Source organism: Primulina eburnea, chromosome 16 (assembly GCF_022965805.1).
Source record: "Primulina eburnea isolate SZY01 chromosome 16, ASM2296580v1, whole genome shotgun sequence".
NCBI lineage: Eukaryota > Viridiplantae > Streptophyta > Magnoliopsida > Lamiales > Gesneriaceae > Primulina > Primulina eburnea.
This window is the reverse complement of record NC_133116.1, coordinates 4,822,387-4,843,298: the sequence shown is the minus strand read 5'-3', so window position 1 is coordinate 4,843,298 and position 20,912 is coordinate 4,822,387. Positions and strand designations below refer to the sequence as shown.

At 33.7% G+C, this 20,912-nt stretch overlaps 3 protein-coding genes across 4 annotated transcripts; 2 read left to right on the top strand and 1 right to left on the bottom strand.

Moving 5' to 3' along the window:
- Positions 1-679: 679 nt before the first annotated feature.
- On the bottom strand, positions 680-1,805 carry LOC140816556 (NDR1/HIN1-like protein 13). The gene has a single exon (XM_073175903.1). It carries the CDS (start codon positions 1,615-1,617, stop codon positions 805-807), a length of 813 nt encoding a protein of 270 aa, XP_073032004.1. The 5' UTR covers positions 1,618-1,805; the 3' UTR covers positions 680-804.
- A 4,136-nt stretch (positions 1,806-5,941) lies between these two features.
- On the top strand, positions 5,942-12,163 carry LOC140815946 (serine/threonine-protein kinase EDR1-like). 2 transcript variants are annotated; one of them, XM_073174992.1, is made up of 13 exons: positions 5,942-6,506; positions 7,210-7,650; positions 7,833-7,936; positions 8,510-9,390; positions 9,835-9,879; positions 10,141-10,205; positions 10,295-10,395; positions 10,612-10,690; positions 10,768-10,866; positions 10,961-11,029; positions 11,135-11,184; positions 11,275-11,451; positions 11,557-12,163. In XM_073174992.1, exons 1-13 carry the CDS (start codon positions 6,183-6,185, stop codon positions 11,654-11,656), a joined length of 2,535 nt encoding a protein of 844 aa, XP_073031093.1. In that variant the 5' UTR covers positions 5,942-6,182; the 3' UTR covers positions 11,657-12,163. The 2 variants fall into 2 exon arrangements, with proteins under 2 accessions (XP_073031093.1, XP_073031092.1); XM_073174991.1 differs by having other exon boundaries at positions 5,943-6,506; positions 9,835-9,875; positions 10,137-10,205.
- Positions 12,164-17,600: 5,437 nt separating this feature from the next.
- Positions 17,601-18,914, top strand: LOC140816733 (zinc finger CCCH domain-containing protein 20-like). The gene has a single exon (XM_073176159.1). The coding sequence runs from the start codon at positions 17,660-17,662 to the stop codon at positions 18,728-18,730; it is 1,071 nt and encodes a 356-aa protein (XP_073032260.1). The 5' UTR covers positions 17,601-17,659; the 3' UTR covers positions 18,731-18,914.
- The last annotated feature ends 1,998 nt before the right edge of the window (positions 18,915-20,912 follow it).

The following is a 20,912-nucleotide window of genomic DNA, read 5'->3' as shown; positions in this document are numbered from 1 at the left end:
ATAAAAATAATTATTTTTTTATGAATGAACCAAATAAAATATCTATTTTACAAAATACGACTTGTAAGACCGTTTTACACAAATTTTTATCATATAGAAAGTATTTTGAGAAAACATTGGACACTTACCTTAGTTGTGTGGTTGAAATTTTTTGAGGAATTAAATTTGGGATTATTGTATATATTTTTTATAAATAAAATATAAATCGATCATATCATTTATAACGTTAATTATTGTAAAAAAAACTATTTTTTTAAAAAATAAATATAATATTGCAAATAAAAATGATTTAATCATCAAAATTTGTTATTATTTGTCCCACTAGATCCCGATATCCTAATTATGTGCTCAATATTCTCTTTTGACCCCCATTCTTTCATTAATCATAATAGAGTCACCGAAAACTTTTGGGATACAAAATTCGTTGTTCTATTTATTTTTACAGAAGAATAGTTCCAGAAAAACCATTGAATGTTGATTTAAAAAAAGAAAGACAAAAATTTATTTGAGACGGTCTCATGGATTATATTTGTGAAACAGATTTTTTATTTGAGTTATCTATAAAAAAATTATTTTTTTTGTTAAGAGTATTATTTTTTATTGTGAATATTGATAGGGTTGACTGTCTCATAGATAAAGATTCGTGCAATCGTCTCACAAATAAAGAAAAAAAACGGAAGAAAGAAAATAGAGATAGGAATATAATGGTCAGAATAATTAATTGATAACAATGAAAAAAGAAAAAAAATAATTAAAAAAAAATACGAAAGAAATTATGGAAAATTAGTAATGATCATAATTACACTAAAATGTCCATCTCAAGATCTTGATTCTGAGATCAACCTTACACTTCGCATTCGAGGAATTTGCTAATGCTGCTTCTTTATCCTTTGGCATCAAACCTTTAATCCCATCGCAGTTAACTCTGATCCCGATCTTCTTCATCTTCAGCTTTTCCAATTTCACCCCCATAATTGTATCTATGACAATCTTGATTGGTAGCCCGTTTTTCCTTTTCAGATCTGATTTCAAGGAGTTCACTGAATCCACATCTAGAAGCTGAGAATTGAGTACCACTGTGGAGTGGATTATGAAAATGGTTTCCGGAGAGCTGGTGAAGGAGTTTGGATATGACCCGTTTGATATAATGACTGATGGAGACAGTACGGTGATGGACATGGGGTGATCGTAGTAGAATATCGCCTTCTTGTTTGGGTTTCTCGCGGAGAGAGTTAGGTTCATTTTTGTGGTGAGGTGGGTGGTCTCGTCGGAGGGGGTGGTGGTGAGGTTGAAAGACGAGATTTTGACGGAGGTGACGGAGAAAGCGGGACGGTGGGGGTGGTAGAGTACGTAGAAAGCTGCGGCGGCGATGGCCGCGAGGAGTAGTATTCCGATGAGGAGGAGAGTAGCCCAGAAGCAGGTTAGGCAAAAGCAGCGGCGGCAACTGAAGTTTCGGCGGTTCTGGGAGGTGGGGGTGGGGCGGTAGTGGTGACGCATTGGGTTTGTTTTCGCTGATGCAGGGAAGTTGGTAGGTTGGTTGTTGGCGGTGGCGCGGTGGCTTGCTGCGGCGGCGGTGCCATTTTGCTTGTTCGACGAGTAAACTCTGTCATCAGTCATTTTCAAGAATATCAAGTGACAGACTAGCAGTTCCTGTGTGTTGAAACTGTAGATTGTATAAAACCATAAAGTGGGATTTATATTCGAAATTTAAAGAAATAAATTTGGTGAAGTGAAGATAAAGAAAGGTTTGGTGTATTTATTTCTCGTGACTCGGTCGAGAATCTAGTGCGATGACTTCGATAAATATATTCTTATAATATTGGATACATCGATTATGTAAGTAATAATCCATAAATTTGAGAAAATGTACCATATTTAATACACAAATCTTTTAAATATTTGTGGTTTCATCACGTTAGACGCTTGATATCACATATCGATCAATCCTGATCATATTTAAAATAATACATAATTTTTTTGTATAAAAATAATAATATTTTTTGATTGATCCAAATAATATATATATATATATATATATATATATATATATATATATACAGGGGCGGAGTCAGAATTATTATTCAGTGTAGGCAATAATATACTATAATTAATAAAGCAAAAAAAAAAACCGATTAAACAAAAACCATAAAAAATGTGTTCTAAGATTAGAACACAAGCTACACAAAGCCAGAAACATCTGTTAGTTGATGGAAAACATCATAAAAATGACAAAAAATATTGCGTACAAAACCAACAATCAAAACAAAATCTGATAGAAAATATAAATTTTACAAACGAAAAATATGCATAAATTCATTCTCGATTGCAAAAAAATAAAACAGTTGAATGATCGAATAATATTAAATGAAAAAAACGATCTTAAATTTCATAAAATTCTGGATTTTGTTGGGAATATAAAAAATGTGACATTAGTAAATATGAATTGGAATGATTATTAATCAAATCATATGAAGTATGGGGCTTATGTGGAAAAAATTGTATAGAATATTACATATTGTCAATCAGAATAGTACTATCAAGTAAGAATCTAAAATTTGAGTCTATAAATTATTAAAGAAATATTTTTGTTGTTCTTTAAGTTAATTTGGGAAATTACATAATATTAGAATATCAAAACTTAAAATTTTTGATTTACAACTTATAATATATATATATATATATATATATATATATATATACTTAATTTTTTTCCTAAAAATTATAATATATATACATAGTTAGCTAAGGCCCAGTGTAGGCAAGTGCCCACACTGGGCCTTAGCTGGCTCCGCCCATATATATATATATATATATATATATATATATATATATTACATAATTGACTATTGAGTTTGTCTCAATATAGATATTTTCCTTTCATACTTAGTATTTATTATATAAAGAATCAAGTCATGTGCAAGTGTGTCATAATTTTATTACTTCTAAACTTCATGGTTGGATTAGGATTTCACCAATTAACATACTCATCTTCGTTTTACGGCAAAAACTTGTGTGAGACGTCATATTTTGTGAGATAGATCTCTTATTTGAGTCATCAATAATACTTATTATTTTTTATGTTAAGAATATTACTTTTTATTGTGAATATCGATAGGATTGACCCGTCTCACAGATAAAGATTCGTGAGACCGTCTCACAAGAAACCTACTCTCGTTTTATACATTAGTTTCAACTACCCATGAGTATGAAACTACCTATATTAGCAATATCTCGACTTAAGTTTTATTGATTCTATCTGGTATTTAATTTCTATTACAAATTACAAGCATTGAATTTTTCTAGGGTAAATTAGCCAACAACATTTCCCCCAACTTTAAGATTGTTGGGGTTGTGAGAAGAAAAAGAACAGTTGAGCATTAACTAAGAATGGTCGTGTACCACCTCACCAAAGTTTGGAATCTTTTGGTTTTCATTTGCTTCCCTTCTCTCTTTCTCAACTTGCTGACACAAATGGCTTTTTGTCTCATGCTTGGATTGGCTTTGTATGTATTTTGTGTGCTTGCGTTTGAGTCTCAGATGTTATTTATATTATTTTCTGTCCGCTCGACTTTGAGTCGAGTCGAGTCGAGTCTGAAATATCATATTGTATTTGAGCTTGATTAAATGATCCGAATGCACGTTTTATATCCGTTTTATTAGAGACTAAATGATATGAAATCCAACTTAATCTAAAAAATATATGAATTTCTAATAATTTGATTTGATCCCGCAAATCTATAACGGTAATGTGTGGAGACGCTAGCCCCTTCCTTATTTTGATTATCTAATATATTATTTTATCCTTGTCATTCTATTTTTTCTAACACATGTCTTACCTTTTACTTGAATGATGAAATTTGGATACTCTTCCTTAAATCATGTAAGAATGATATTTAGTTGGTATAAAAAGTGAGTATTTAGTTGATCATTTTATCGTTCTATCGGTATAAGATCTCGAGTTTGGAACGAGATATTAGGTTCCAACTCAATTATAATAAACTCCAATCAACTCGACCAAAAAATATATGATAAGACTCAGTTTTGTAGACAATTAGCAGCCCAACATTTTATTTTCTGGGTTGGTGAGTTACAAATTGTTAAACGGACAGCCCTCTTAAATAGGATGAAATGAATTTTTTTATCGTTATTTATTTTTAACAATAAATCCCACTAAATCATACAACATAATATGTTTTTAACTAGCACACACATTTTTATGAGACTGTCTCACATGTCAATTTTATGCTACGAATCTCGTACTTGAATCATGAAAAACAAATATTATTTTTTAGCTATAAGTATAAATCGGATCGACGTGTCCACGTATATAAATTAGTGGTCTCACACGAGACCTATATAAAATAATTTTCCCATTAAAGAGTACTAAACATATCCGTCACATATAAGTTGTGTAATCAGTTGGAGCCTTCCTTTCCTTTCATGTACTTGACCAATAATTTGGTTTAATTACACAAGTTTAGCAATTAAGCAGTAAAATAATCGACATTATTAAAGTGATTTTCAAATAATTATTAAATTAATAAAAGTGGACTGATCACTTTTTGCTGCCTCCCAGAAAGTCAATCCAAAAAGACTTAAAAGAAATAATTAATACTAGTTAATCCATTATCTACTGATGACGCTTTGATTAATGAAATAACTAATTAATTATGATCTTAATTTTAGGACGAGTTTAAATTAATAATGTCACATTGATTACTTAGGCTGGTTAATTGAACACTGCACCCGTAGCCGTGGCCACCGACACTGGTTAAAATGTATGGGAAAAAAATATTTATTTTAAATTTCACACATTAATTTCAATTTGCAGCTTCCTTCTTTTTTTTTTCTTTTTTTTTTTTTTTTCTGTTGGGGTAAATTCTACAGTTATTCTGTCCCGAATATATAAATAACAATTTTTTTTTCAGTCATATTTTTATATTTAGTATATATTTTCCTTGATTTTTTTACATTCTTAACAGCCAAGTCTTGTAAAAAAGTTAAAATTGAATGAAATAGATAAGGGTAAAACATGAATTTTGTTGTTTGTAAACTTTATTTTTTTAATGATTTTTTAAATACATGTGAAAAACAAACAAATCTATGATTTAGTTCATTTCTTAGAGTTTTTTTTCTTCATTACATGGAAATCTTATCACACATCTCAAAGGCAAAAACTTGTGTAAAACGGTCTCACAGATCGTATTTTGTGAGACAGACTCTAATTTGGGTCATTAATGAAAAATATTACTTTTTATTGTGAAGATTCGTGAGTTCATCTTACAAGAAACCTACTCCATCTTAAAAAAACTTTTAGATATCGATCATACTAAGATTTAGTAAGATTCGGCGCGACAAGCACAAATCTTCTAGTCTTGCGATTCTTGGCCTGACCTGTTCTGCATGCTCATGATGAAATGAGTGCACACAGATATTAGTCGACGTCGAAATCATTTCACGACGTAATTTTTCCGATGTTTATGTCAGAAAATAATCAAAAAGTGTGTAAAATAAATAATGCCGGAGAAAAAAGTTGTATGTGAATAAATTATGAAATTAACTAGAGACAATGCTTGAGTACTATTTATACACGCTAGTGAGACAAGTAATTTGTGCAGTCTGGACACTTCATCGGAGAATTTTCCTGAAAATGGGAACATATTAGCTATGACTATTCATACGTAAATTTGTACATATGTTTGCTGTATTTTCTATGACATTATTTTGTAATTGAACTTTTATTTTTGTATGTCGCGTGTTAAATAAAATAAATTTTCTGCGAATTGCGTTAAATCCTTGTAATAATTCTATTGGTCAGTGATTTAAAATATATAATTTACTTTTATAGCGAATCCTTAATTTTGTCAAATATATTTATAAAAAACTAAAATAATGTTTTAAAATGTAATTTAATATCCATTTTATTTGTGTAGCTGGGTGGTTTGGCTATCAAGACTTGCTCAGTAACTCCATGCCCCCACTCTGTTTCCGATCCACTGCGCAAGTTAAAACCCGCTTCTCAACTCTTCTCTAATATACGCCTACCGTTTCGCGACTCCATCATTCTCGAAACTCAGAAATCGTACGCAACCGCTGCGCAGTTTAGCCTCATGCGATTCATTTCACTCGTCTGGTTGTCTATTATTTAGCGGCGACTTTTTCCCGGTCGATGAGTGTTGAACATGTCGAAGGTGAAACACTTTCTGCGGAAGCTTCACATAGGCGATCATCATCAGCAAACGACGCCGTCTCAGCCGTCGACTTCTTCGTTACCATCGCCGTCCGATTTGCCCGCGGCCGCGTTGTCCTTGGCCGACGAGGCTGAAAGTAGTTTCAATTTCTTCGAGGAGGAATTTCAGGTTCAATTGGCGTTGGCAATCAGCGTGTCGGATCCGGCGCAAAGTGTCGATGACCCGGAAACAGCTCAGATCGACGCTGCTAAGCAGATTAGCCTCGGATTTTCTCCTTCTCAGAGCTGCTCAGACTTTTTATCTCTACGATATTGGGTAAATTTTTTTCATTGATTATTATATTTTAATCTATTCTGAATTAAGTATGTTTTGATTGTGGGTCGGTCAACTAGAGATCTTGCATTTAACTCAGCAAAATTCCTGATTGCTAATTTTTTGAGCTCTGGATATGAAATCACGGCATTTGTTCGTTTAAAGCTTATACATTAGCTGTAATAAATATTTTTTTTTAAAAAAATAAAGCTTATACATTAGCTCGGTATTATCTTAATATAAGCGAAGGAAATTGTTACAGGTACGTCCATGCCCATTTAGCGGGGACGAAATATTAATCAATCACTTTGTAACTTTGTTTTGTTACTATGGTTTATAAATCCCTAATTGGATAAGTTTTTGGTGAAATTGTTGAATTAGCTCTTCAGTGGGTGCTGTGTGCTTATAGGTACTACAGTTATTTGTTAAGTGACAGAGTAATTTTATGACGAATTCAATGTTTTAGTTTAGTCATTGACTTGATCTTAAGCACTGTGACTCTTATCAATTTGGTTTTGAACTGAATATCGCTGTTATTTTTCGCTTTTCAGTCAGTACTCTTTATCATTGATTAAAAGGATGGTGTCAAAGCAATTGATTTTATGTTATTGCTTCCCTCCCGCCTCTCAAGGCAGAATGACTCCAAGCACCAGATTCCAAATTGAGGTGTTTTACCTATTATTTTGTGTCTATATTCTCAATGCAGAGCTCTAATGTTGTCAATTATGACGAACAAGTATTGGATGGATTCTATGATGTTTGTGGAACCAGTTCGAATTTGGTGGTCCAGGCCAAAATGCCATCACTGGTAGATCTTGAAGCAATTTCTGTTTTGGATGGTGCCAATTACGAGGTTGTTTTAGTCAATCGTGCAATTGATATGGAACTCCGGAAACTTGAGGAAAGAGTGTATTTCATGTCCATGGAACACCGAGACCTTGATCGGGGCCTGAAAATAAGTTTGTTAGTTCAAAAAATGGCTGACCTTATTGTAGACAAAATGGGAGGCCCAGTTAATGACGTAGAAGACATGTTCAGAAGGTGGAGGGTAAGGAATTATGAATTGCGCATGTGTTTGAATGCAATTGTCATTCCCCTTGGCTGTCTTGATGTTGGACATTCGCGCCACAGGGCCTTACTGTTTAAGGTAGTTGTGATAGCCTTTGTATCCCTTGCACTTATCTTTTACATTATAAATTTACCTTTTAACATGACGGCTGTCTGTTCACTCTGACTGAGACATGATGTTTGGATAAAACTAGTACCGGAATTCTGTGTTCCATAAAATTTATATCCTGTTCAACAGTGACTTTAAATGTTGGCTTACAGGTGCTCGCTGATAGGATCAAGCTTCCTTGTAAGCTAGTCAAGGGCAGTTACTATACTGGAACCGATGAAGGAGCTGTAAACTTGATAACATTGGATAATGGAAGGTAATATCTTACTTGAAGCCTTAATCATCATCATCATTATAGTGCATTCCCGCTAGTTGCGGGGTCGGATACACATATATTAGTTCTCCAAACTGAACGATTTTATTTTTCCTACATGTCATCTCATAAACCAAGATGTTTTACTTGTAGTCTTGTTTTACAAATTTCTTTTTGCTAGTTCTACCTTTTCAACTAATTGGTGTGGAAGTTAGGATTAAGTATGTTGGTTTTTCTGTTGCATTATTGGGGAGAGAATGGGATTGCATTTGATAAACTGAAAACTTGGCATGAAAAAATTGAAGTTCTTTGCTGTGCTGTTCAGTTTTCTTATTTTGAGTATGTGCCTCGTTTGCATATTAACACAGGCTATCAGATACCCAAATTTACAATTCGAATAACTACAATGCAATGAATTGATATTCTGATTCAAAGTTAATTTTTTTTCCTGTTTCCTGTCTTTCTTAATTTTTTAGTTAATCATGCTGCATGTATTTTGAAATTTTCTAGAAACATTATTTTGGCCTTTGCTTACTGACTTTAGTGTATGATGGTTAATTTGAAAAATTGCTGCAGCGAGTACATTATTGATCTTATGGGTGCTCCTGGCACTCTCATCCCTGCCGAGTTACCAAGTGGGCATCATCAAACGTTTGGTTTAGATGCAAGACATTTTTCTCCTGTTACAGTGATAAACAAAAGTTCATCTACTGCATTTGACCAAGGAGCTAGAGTCAAATCATTTTCTTCCGGTGCGGATGGAAATAACAAAACCAGAAATTCAAAATCAGAATCACCCTCGACTGTTGTCAACACTAAAGGGAAGGGCATTAGAAGAACCGGGATGATCCGGACTGAGCCGTTGGAGTGTATGATTGTAGATCTCAATCATCCATCAAGAGGAGAACATGAACTGTCTTCATTTCCTGGCAAGAAAAAGCCATCTTTACAAGGATCTGAAAATGAAGATGTTTCCACATCTGCTGTCACTGCTGGCAAAAAATCAGAAATTCCTAGACAATATTCTACAGCTATTTCAGAGAATTGTGTACCGGCCCGTGAAGAATTGCTGTTAAAAACTGAATTATCACCTGTTTATTTTACTGGATTACGGTTGGACAAACAAATTCCGTATTATGGCAGAAGAAAACGATCAGCTGAAGGCATGGCTGGACAAGAGTTTGAATTGGAGTCTACAGGGTTTCAGCCCTCTTCCGAAACTCAAGAAGGCGAACATATTCTTGTCAATGGCAGGACCGATAATGTGATCGCAAATGATGGTACTGCAACTGATTGTGAAGAACTTAATTTATCTGAAAACAGGGAAAAACTACAAATAGGATGCAGTGACCAGTCTGGAGCTGACATGATTTACAATGCGCAAATGAATCCTGTGTTAAATGGAGTTGCTGAAATTTTATGGGAGGATCTTCATATTGGTGAACGCATTGGTATTGGTAAGGGTCATTAATTAGAGTCTTATTTCCTCATAATGGTTGCATGCATGAGTATGACAATTTCTCCATGTATCTGCCGCCACACTTATGGATTTCCCTTTTTTTCTCCATGTATCCGCCGCCACACTTCATGTAGGTCTTGATTATTCTTGAAAAATAAAAAGTTTTAGGTTTTGGCTTCTGTTATAAGTTATGTTGGCAGGCAACTTTTTAAATCAGCAAGACTTCAATTCTTTGGTTTTTTGCAGTATTGATTTGACGAACAATGGTGATGTTTTTTAAGGACGGATAAATATTAATGGTTTATAATGTATTTAACTACGGGTCAATATTAGCATTTTGATTTGTATTGTGCTTCCTGAGATCTGTTGGGAGGTTTTGATCTTTGATTGGGGTTGATGAAGTGTCAAACTGCACATCTCAGTTTCCTTTCATATCATGCAGGGTCGTATGGGGAGGTCTATCGAGCAGAGTGGAATGGCACAGTAAGTTATCATTTTTTCATGATCTGATAGATGGTTGATACTTTCCATAAAACAGCTTTAGGCATGTGATCGTTGACATGTTCTTAGAAATGGACTGCTGGTGCAACAGAGTTGAACTGACTATTTATTTACTTTTTATTCTAGAAAAAATACCACTCCGTAAGAAATTATGTCGGGTGTAGGTGTTTATTTACGTATTACCTGTTCCATTTGCATGATATTCATTGTCTGTAGTTGATATTGTTATGGCTATATCGACAGGAAGTTGCTGTAAAGAAGTTTATGAAGCAAGATATATCAGGCGATGCACTCACACAATTTAAATGTGAAGTAAGCACAAAATCAGGAAACTGTCTCATGCATGACGCACCAGGTGCTTGGTAGTTCTAAACCAATTAAATTTTTTTCCTCCATTGCAGGTTGAAATCATGTTGAGTTTGAGACACCCTAATGTTGTTCTTCTCACGGGTGCTGTGACGCAGCCCCCAAATATGTCCATATTGACGGAATTACTTCCAAGGTTTGCCTCATTAGTTGAAAGAATGTTTACATGAGCAGAATCATCATTTGATGGTTTTGTCTATGTTAGAATTTTTGGCATATTTTATAATAAATGTTTGATGATCTCTTTCATGATCCTCACATAACTCGCTTAAGTATATTACATAATTAATTATTATAGTTCTTTGCATACTTTATCTTTTTCGTAATACTTATAACCCTATCTGACTTGCAGGGGTAGTTTATATAAGCTACTTCACCGTCCACATATCCATATTGATGAACAAAGGCGAATTAAAATGGCTCTTGATGTGGTAATGATCTTTTTAATTCCTTCTCCATTCACCAACCAAATTTTTGCTTCATCCGTACGTGTGCTTTTTTCTTGCAGGCCAAGGGTATGAATTACCTGCATACTAGGCATCCCATCATTGTGCATCGAGATCTGAAGTCTCCAAATCTCCTAGTTGATAATAACTGGGTTGTTAAGGTGTGTTCCAAGTATTACCTTCCAAACTATCGTTTCCGTCAATCGATTTTTCATTGATTTCTTCTAAACTATGTTTTCTTGAACGATATGCCAGGTTTCTGATTTTGGGATGTCAAGGTTGCAGCATCACACTTTTCTATCTTCAAAATCAGTTGCGGGAACGGTAATTCTTAGTAGTATCCTAGTAGAGCTTGTTATTAGAATACCCTTTCTATGACACATAATCTCTCAACCCAAGAATTACTTTTTATTGGGCTCCAATTTGCAGGCAGAGTGGATGGCACCAGAAGTTCTAAGGAACGAACAGTCTAATGAAAAGTGAGACGATTGTGTCTACCCATTAAGTTTGACTCTTTAGAAATGTCATAGTCAAATCTCTCTGATGGCAACATACTTTTCAAATTCCAGATCTGACGTGTATAGTTTTGGAGTCATATTATGGGAATTAGCAACTCTTCGAGTTCCATGGACAGAACTGAACTCAATGCAAGTTGTTGGAGCTGTTGGATTCCAGGGTAGACACCTAGATGTCCCTCCTACCGTAGATCCACTGGTGGCGGATATAATAAGAGAATGTTGGAACAGGTGGTGCTTTGTTTATAACAATATACTCGCTCAAGTTCTAATGGGACTGCTCGAAAAAGTTTATTCCCGCATTTGAGTTTAACTTGAGCTGTTTTGCATTTGCAGTAACGCGCAGGCACGTCCTTCGTTTGGGCAAATAATCAAACGGCTCATGCATCTGCGACAGCTAACGGTGGACAGATCAGAGAGTGTGTGTAATCATTAGATAACGATGTAACAATAGCATTCGTTTCTTGACTCGGAGAGCGCGTTGCTACACATCTGAAGTTGAGAGTTCGGCTAGGTTCATTCGAAGTGGGAACCCGATGCCGCCAAATGCACAAGAGTGGATGCTTTCCTCGACTTCAATAAAGGCACAAGTTGAGTACATCTGCAAAAATTTTACCCCAATTTCTCTAGTCCAAGAAAAAAAAAGGGATTAGTGGTATTATTATTATTTTCCTTGGGCCTATGTCAATCAGTCTTATGGCTATTAGTAGGAAAAAAGAAAAAGAAAGAGGAATGGAGAGTTACATAATCTGTTGAGATCACCAAAGTAGCAACTGTAAAAAAAAAAGGATCTCTATAGATTGTATCTTCAGGAAAAATGGGAGAAATTGTGTTCTCATTTGTTGTGTATGTCTGTATACTGTTGTTCTATACCTAACAAGTGCAATTTTATGAAGGAAAAAAAGAGAATGAAAATAATATTTGATACGGCTGTTGTGGATTACTTTTTGCATGTATTATTGAAGACCCTCGTAAGTTCTACTATTTAAAATCATATGGTATGATGAATTGATGATTATCTTGTCTTTAATATTATATAAATTCAATTTATATTTCTCAAATATCTAGATAAATTTTGTTGTTTTCAAATATACTCATCACAAAATTTTTGAAATGAATTAAGGATGTTTTTCGTTTGCTATTCCAACAATCCTTTCCCCATTCTAAAACAAAACCAAGCTTTATTATCTTGACTGTATTTCCAACCCTAAGATATATTTTTATCCGTTTCATATTTTCCACTGCTCAAAAATAATATTCCAATACAATGCACAACATATCAAAACTTCAAATATCTTATACATCAACAAAAATTAAATAATCAAATGCTTACTCAGATATCAAAAATTTGAGCTCCATTCAGATCGATCTAATTATCTGAATATGTATTCTAACATAGATATATTAAACTGATTAAAAACGATTTATAAACTCAAGAAAGTTACATTATCCCATAGACAAATTTTTTGGGTTGGTATTCCTCTTTGAGTTTATAAGATATAGAGTAGGTCTCTTGTGAGACGGTCTCACTGAATCTTTATTCGTGAGACGTGTCACCTCTATCGATATTCACAGTGTAAAGTAATACTCTTAACATAAAAAATAATACTTTTTCATAAATAATCCAAATAAGAGATTTGTCTAACAAAATATGACCAGTAAGACCGTCTGAGACAAGTTTATCTAAGAGGTTAGGCTTATATTTACTCCATTTTTTAAAAGTTTCAGAAAACCGATCCCTAAATTTTAAAAAATCAATTATCTAATCTCATTATTTTAAGTTCCGTTTGTTTAGTTAATTCAACAATTCATTTATCTTTTAATATATTTATTATGTTGGTTTGGTCTTGGATAAATGTAGTTTGATTAATTCATATAGCATATAAACTTCTACAAGTTTGATTAATTAAATAAAAAATAATTTAACATATTTATCATTATTATTTTGTATTAAAGACTCAACGAATTAATAATGTTCAATTATTTTTTCGTTTGCACTCCGACGAAGTCTATACTATAGTACGAGTACGACGACCAACTTTAATGGTCACTTCACTCCTTGTGGATAAGAATACATTTTTGAGGATGTGGAAAATATCAATCAATAAAAATCAAAACAAATAAAATTAATATTTTATAGATTAGACTTTTATTTAATTTTCAAATTTTATAATCATACATATATATTTAAAAATTACAATATTTTTTTTGAATATTTTGCATTTTAACACAATTATTTATCATGTAGCAAGATAGGGTCATTTAGAAATAAGGCAAAAACTTGTGTGAGACGATCTCACGGGTCGTATTTTGTGAGACAGATCTCTTATTTGGATCATCAATGGAAAAATATTATTTTTTATGCAAAAAAATTTACTTTTTATTGTGAATATCGATAAGATTGATTCGTCTCACAGATAAAGATTCGTGACTATTGTTTCAAAAAAAAACCTATTCTAAAAATAAATATCGTTTAATTTGAAAATTCGATTTTATATCCCAAAAATCAGTATATCTTTATCGGAAAACTGTTAGGCAAGCTTTCCCGTGACAAATCCCTATGAAGGAGCCACTAACTAATCGACACGTGTACTTTTCACGTGACAGGTGGGTGTGGCGTCCGTACAGGTTCTCTGTGTGGATAGCGATTTGGATAATGCTGGATGATCGGGGATATGCTTTTGACCGGTCCCTTTACATATATTTTTCTATTTAAAGTTTTTTTTTAGGAGAACTATTATATCAGTCAATTTGATTTATAAATATATTAAAAAATAATATTTTTTATGAATTAAAACAAATTATAGTCTTCATTTTTTTGGTTCTACAACTTATGTAGCCTTCCAGGTTGCTAGTGTTGAGATTTGTTTTCGAATTTTTTCTTTTTTACGACCACTCGTATTTCGAGTGCAACGATCCGCTGGTATATATCGCTGATTGCTATAACATGCTAATATACCAATAGGTGTGATCAGTGTCCATCCCTAGCCAATATCGGCAACTTGGATGGTTCATTTTCTGGTTCTATGTTATACATTGATGAACAACTAACAAACAAGTAGGGTGGAGGCCTCAAAGATCATTCATTTTATCTTTGTTGGTGGTTGGGTGGGAAGATATTAATAAAATTCAAATAATCACCATTCATTTATTACAATTTAAAGGTAGTTTGGTGGATGCTAGCTAGGATATTTAAATAAAATTAATTATCATTTGTTCGTTACGATTTATATTAAGACTAAGGTCTTTTGTGAGACAGTTTCACGGATTTTTATTCGTGTTTTCGTGACATAGTTCGATCTGATTCATATTTGATTGCAATGTAATACTTTTTGTGTGAAAAGTAATACTTTGTCATGAGTCATGTCATATAGGATATTCATCTTACAAAATTGACATGTGAAACAGTCTTAGCTGAATTTTTTTTGTTAAACTAATTGAATTCTTTATTTCTGAAGTATGTTTATTTAAGTGAAACAATAGGACTATGATAGAGACAAAAAATAATAATAAATTTTCGTAAAATGAAGAAAAACACGAAGTAATTACATAGAGTCGTTGCGTATAATCGTGTTTGCACGAACATATAGATCTGAGATCTGAAATGACGGTTGAAATTAACCTGAATAAAAAAGGAAGTATTTCTGAGATCTGAAATGACGGTTGAAATTAACCTGAATAAAAAAGGAAGTATTTTCGATGTACAAATTCAAATGGAAAACTTTCAAAATGAGAAGCAATTTTTAGTATAACCGATCCACTGATTTAAAAATAAAGCCGTATTTCATTATCAATTAAAATAAAATTAAAAGGGAGAATTAAGAAAGGGAAAAAGCGTGAGTTTTACACAATTCGTCGTGTAGCAAAAATTGAAGCACGACTTTGCCTAAGCATAGGTGTTTGTGTATGGGGAACACGATTCCATTGTAACCGTCCGGTCCCCGATAAATTGTGACGACGTGCATCTCGTGAGTGCTTTCAATTCCATATATTCCACCTACTTTCTCAACCACCCCTTAAATCTCGCCAAAATATCGGCACACACACACACATATATGTTTAGAAACTCTATTTATGGTAATGTTAAATTTAGTAAGAAAAAAAATATTACACACACACAACTAGGTTATTCATGACAAAAGTATTATTTTTTATGCTAAGAGTATTACTTTTTATTGTGAATATGGGTATGGTTGACCCGTCTCACAGATTATGATCCGTAAGACGGTCTCACATGAGACTTACTCGTTATTCATATGTTTCTTAGCAAGAAAACTTGTCTGAGACGGTTTTATTGGTCGTATTTTGTGAGACAGATTTCTTATTTGAGTCATTCACGAAAAAATATTACTTTTTAGACTAAGAATATTACTTTTTCTTTTATGGTTTCACAGTCTAATTGATTACATGGGATCGAATTCTTGGTCAGATTATCAATTTAATTATGAGTTTGGGGGGACAAACTGTAACGTTCTGAACATGCCCAAAACACCAATTTAAACATAGAAAGAGTTAAAAGGAATGTTCGACACTATTTGTGGGGCAGTGCCCCACAGAATATGGGCAATTGATTTTAAAGAAGTTGATGGACCCCATGTATGTTTGTATAAATCTGAGCCTTTGATCTTTTCATAGGGACAGTCCCCACGAGGTAGGATGAATTGAAATCTAATTTCATGATTTCATAGTCTAATTTATTACATGAGATCGAATTCTTCGTCATATTATAAATTTAATTATGAGTTTGGGGGACAAACTGTAACGTTCTGAACATGCCCAAAACACCCATTTAAACATAGAAAGAGTGAAAAGGACATAAATATGGTGATATTCTTCACATGTACGACATCTTTATTTGCAGACACATTTGTCGACCAAGCTCTCTAATGTTCTTTCACAATACAAGCCTATGTATCATCCTCCTAGGAAGAAAAGGATATGCAGGCAATTAAATCTTCCTATTTCTTTAGAAAAATATAATTTTTAAAAAAAAAAGAAGCAAGAGTGAGTCTCACGAATTCTAATATGTGAAACAGATCAATCCTATCGAAATTAACAATAAAAAGTAATACTTTTATCATAAAAAGTAATACTTTTTCATGGATGATCCAAATAAAGATCCATCTCATAAAATACGACCCGTGAGACCGTCTCACACAAGTTTTTGTCAATAAACAAATGCACCAATTTTTTTTTTATTTTTTATTTTTTGCTTGAGAAGAACGAGAGATGTTTCGTTTCATTTTATTTCGGTAAGGGGAAAAAATAATTTATTAAGAGTTTAGAGATGAAAACGCTTGGGAATATCATGTAATAAATTTATTAATTTTTTGAAGAAGAAAATGAAAATAATATTATTATTCTATTGCGTGTCTTAGTCAAACTTGATCGTGTGGCCAGAATTTAATCGGATTGGTCCCGAAGAGTTTGCGAGTGGAATCATGTAAGTACTTCGGCGTGACTTACAGGTGAGAATAGCGTGATTGATTCTCCATTGCTCAAATCCCCAAAAGAGGTACACCCTCACGGCCGATGGTATTTAGGTAATTTGACTAAAATTCCTCAAAGTTGTATTAAAATACATTTTTTGGAAACATACAAAATCAAATAGTAAGGTACAAAAAAATTCAACCTGATTCAATCAACTTATAATTTGACCTTATGTTATTAATTACACCACTTGGAAATTAAAGCCCTCTAATGTGATTATATTAATTAATATTTGTATTTCACGAAAATATGTGGAGCTCGTGCCAAATGTGGAATAATCCGACTTCTTTTATCAAACGTCATGTGACTCGATTTGATTGTTTGTTATTTTAAGGACTTTCATTGCGAGTGAATTTCAAAGATTTGGGCTAAACAATATCTTTTATCTTAAATTTGTGACGACCGGATCAAAGATTGCTATACTCGCTAAAAACGTAAATTGATATGTGAATAACTTAAAATATGTTTGATTTTAACTTAACTGAATATACTCAAATTCTAGAATAGAGGATCAAAAAACTATATAGTTGAGATACCAAACAAGCTAAGTCTCGGTTTTAATAGGATTAGGACCCACGAGAATTCATGGCATTCCGCAAAAGTCAAGAATGGAGTCACGACTGATGAGAGGATGGAGTAAGTGCAAAGGTAAGGTTACTTTTGTCTCTTTATTATTATTATTATTATTATTATATATTATATTTTAAATAAGTTTTTTTTTATGACAGATATATAAATATAAAAAAAAACAATTTATTTATATAAAAAATAAAATAAAGAATAATGACAATAAATTTCATAAACCTAAACAGATATTTTAACGCAACCATGGTTAAGTCAAAACCTCTAACCATGGTTAAAAAACCACTTTAAATCCATGGCAACCACTTGGCAGGCAAATACATGGCGGCACTGCCATTACAATAGATCGATCCCACACGAATAATAGATGATGATGATGATGATCGGAGATCGAGTTCGCCTTCATCCCACCGTCCAAATTCCGTCTTGGGATTACCCTTTCGCCGAAGATCCGGCGGCCCTCGTTCACTCCCCTGTTACACACAATGTTGATGTTTTTCACTACGAGAAAGCTTTGGCGGCTTTGCAGCGTTACCTGCCCTCCAACAAGGAGGATGTCGTGGTGGAAGAGGATGGAGATTCGGACGATTTCGACTTCCCGGTGGACGCGTTTTCCTGCGATAATTTCCGGATGTTCGAGTTTAAGGTGAAGAAATGCACGCGTGCGAGGCCGCATGACTGGACGGAGTGCCCGTACGCGCACCCTGGAGAGAAGGCCCGCCGCCGGGACCCGCGTAAGTACCATTACTCTGGGAGCGCGTGCCCTGATTTCAGGAAAGGCGCGTGTAGGAGTGGCGACGGCTGTGAATACGCGCACGGCGTGTTCGAGTGCTGGCTTCATCCGGCACGCTATCGCACGGAGCCATGCAAGGATGGGACCCACTGCCGGCGGCGCGTTTGTTTCTTTGCTCATACACCGGATCAGCTCCGGGTTCTCCCACACTCTAGCCCGGAAGCTTCTCCCGGTCGGCTGGGGTGCGGGTCTCCGTGTCAACCCGAATACCGTGGCCAGTTCGGATACTCTCCGAAATCGTCACCATACTCCCCGCCGCCGTCCCCGAGGACTTTATCTCCGCCGCTGTCACCGAGCGTAGCAGCACTGAGTCAACTCACAGAATCGGTTCGCTGTCTGCGAATCAGCAAACCGAATGTAGGAACGGGGATGGGGTCACCGTCCTGGGGTCTTCAGCTGGGTCCCGGTTTCGGATCTCCTCGGAGCCCGAACACCCATCGGGTCGGATTCATGAGCCTACCAACAACTCCGATCCGGCCACGAATCCCCACCGCTTTCGACATATGGGAAACTTGTCGCGAGGAAGAACCAGTCATGGAACGAGTGGAATCAGGAAGGCACCTGCGCGAGAGAATCTACGCCAAACTGAGCAAAGAGAATTCTCTGGATCGGGTTGATCCGATACTTGGGTTTCAGAATCCGTGAACCGAGTGACCGGGTCGGGCTAGTTTTTGTTGAATGTAAATATGTTTCTTTTGACTCATTCAAGCTCTTTTGTAAATATGGGTAATTGGGTCGGGTTTGAAGTACTCGGCTCCAAGAATTTTGCAGATTTCTGTACACTTTGTACATTCTGGAGTTTATCTACTTATCCACTTAAATTCGATTATGTTCTTTTATTTAAAATTAATAATCTCAAAGTTCGACTTTAACGAATTCATTACCAATTTGTATTTCGAAATTTTAATTTAATAACTAATGTAAACTAGCGGACGTGGGATTTTTGGGGTCACTCATTTTCCATGACGAATTAATTTGGTGATAATTTATCGTCAAAGTATTTATAAGTAGGTTTATTGTAACACGGTCTTACAAATTTTTATCCGTGAGACGAGTCAATTTTATCGATATTTATAATAAAAAATAGGCAAAAATTTGTGTGAGACGGTCTCACGGGTCGTATTTGTGAGACGGATCTCTTATTTGGATCACCCATAAAAGAGTATTACTTTTTATGCTAAGAGTATTACTTTTTATTGTGAATATGGGTAGGGTTGACCCGTCTCACGGATTATGACCCGTGAGACGGTCTCACATGAGACTCACTCTAAAAAATAATATTCTTAGTATGAAAAGTAACATTTTTTTCACGGATGATCCAAATAAGAGATCGTCTCATAAAATACGATATATGAGATCGTCTCAAACAAATTTTTGTAATATTTTATATATAAAACATACATTTTTCAATAATAAAATTATCATTAATACATGCTTGTTCAAATTTTTTATATAGATTTAAAAAAACCAATATTTTATATATAAAACATACATTTTTCAATAATAAAAGTATCATTAATACATACTTGTTTAATTTTTTTATATAGATTAAAAAAAGCTAAAATCGAACTTTTTTATTTTATCTAAATTCAATTACTTCTAATATTTCCTTAATAAGGATATAATGGTGGAAAAAAAATGTTATTAACTAAAAATTAGACTATAATTTATAAGTCTCGAAAATCAAAACATTGACAAAAAAGACCTACAGAAAATTGATCTGAAGGCGATGGTGTCTGCCTTGAGCACTGTTGGAACTTAAGCTGGGTTTTTTTTTTTTAAATATTATAAATTAATAAAACTATTGTAAAAATATGGTAGATTGCGAGGGTTTGTAAAAATAGTACAATCCGGGATTTACTGTCTCGGATTCATCTTTTTTATTTTTATTTTTTAAAAAAAGGAAAAAAAAAAGTGGGGCACGATTTCTAAAAAAAAATAAAAAGAAGATCGGCGACAGTTTACGCAAACCTGTCGATAAGGCAGATCCGGGTATTAAAGATATCCTATTTAACTAAATTATACTTAATCGCGATATTAAAAAATAGTTAATAATGTTAGTGAACAAAAATTATAATTACATTAATATAATATAAAATAATACAAACAAAATATTAAACGTAATTATACGGAACTTGTAATAATATCAACAGACGAGCCTAATATCTGAAATAAATGACAAGTAATATAAATAAAATTACACAAAGAAATTACTTCTTAATATGTAAATATAATATTATCAACGAAATTAAACATTAAATCATCGTATCTCTACAAATGAAATTGACGATAAATAATATTAATATATGATCAAAGTAGAAAATATGGATTTTGCAAATATAAATCGAATAAAGAAATAAGTTGCGAGAATGAATATGAGGAACAATTATATTCGAGCATATGCAATCCTACTAGTGACACGGATTCTTAGAATCCGTGACAGGGTATCCGGTATTTGCCTTAGCGACGGTATTTGCTTAAACATCGACTGCTTTTGTTTAAACCGTCGCATTTTGCGTAAACCGTCGTCGATCTCTTTTTTATTTTTTTTAAAAATCGTGCCCCCAATTTTTTTCCTTTTTAAAAAAAAAAAAGATGAATCCGGGACAGTAAATCCCGGATTATACTATTTTTACACAATATTTTAAAATAATTTTATTAATTTATAATATTTTTTAAAAAAAACCCTTAAGATGACATATCAACGGCCCACAAATCACGATCTAAAATGGACCCCACATTGTAATTATAATATGTTTATCCAAACTTTTGTTTAATTAAAGAAGGATTTAAAAATAATGGGTGAGTTGTCACTAGAATTGATAAG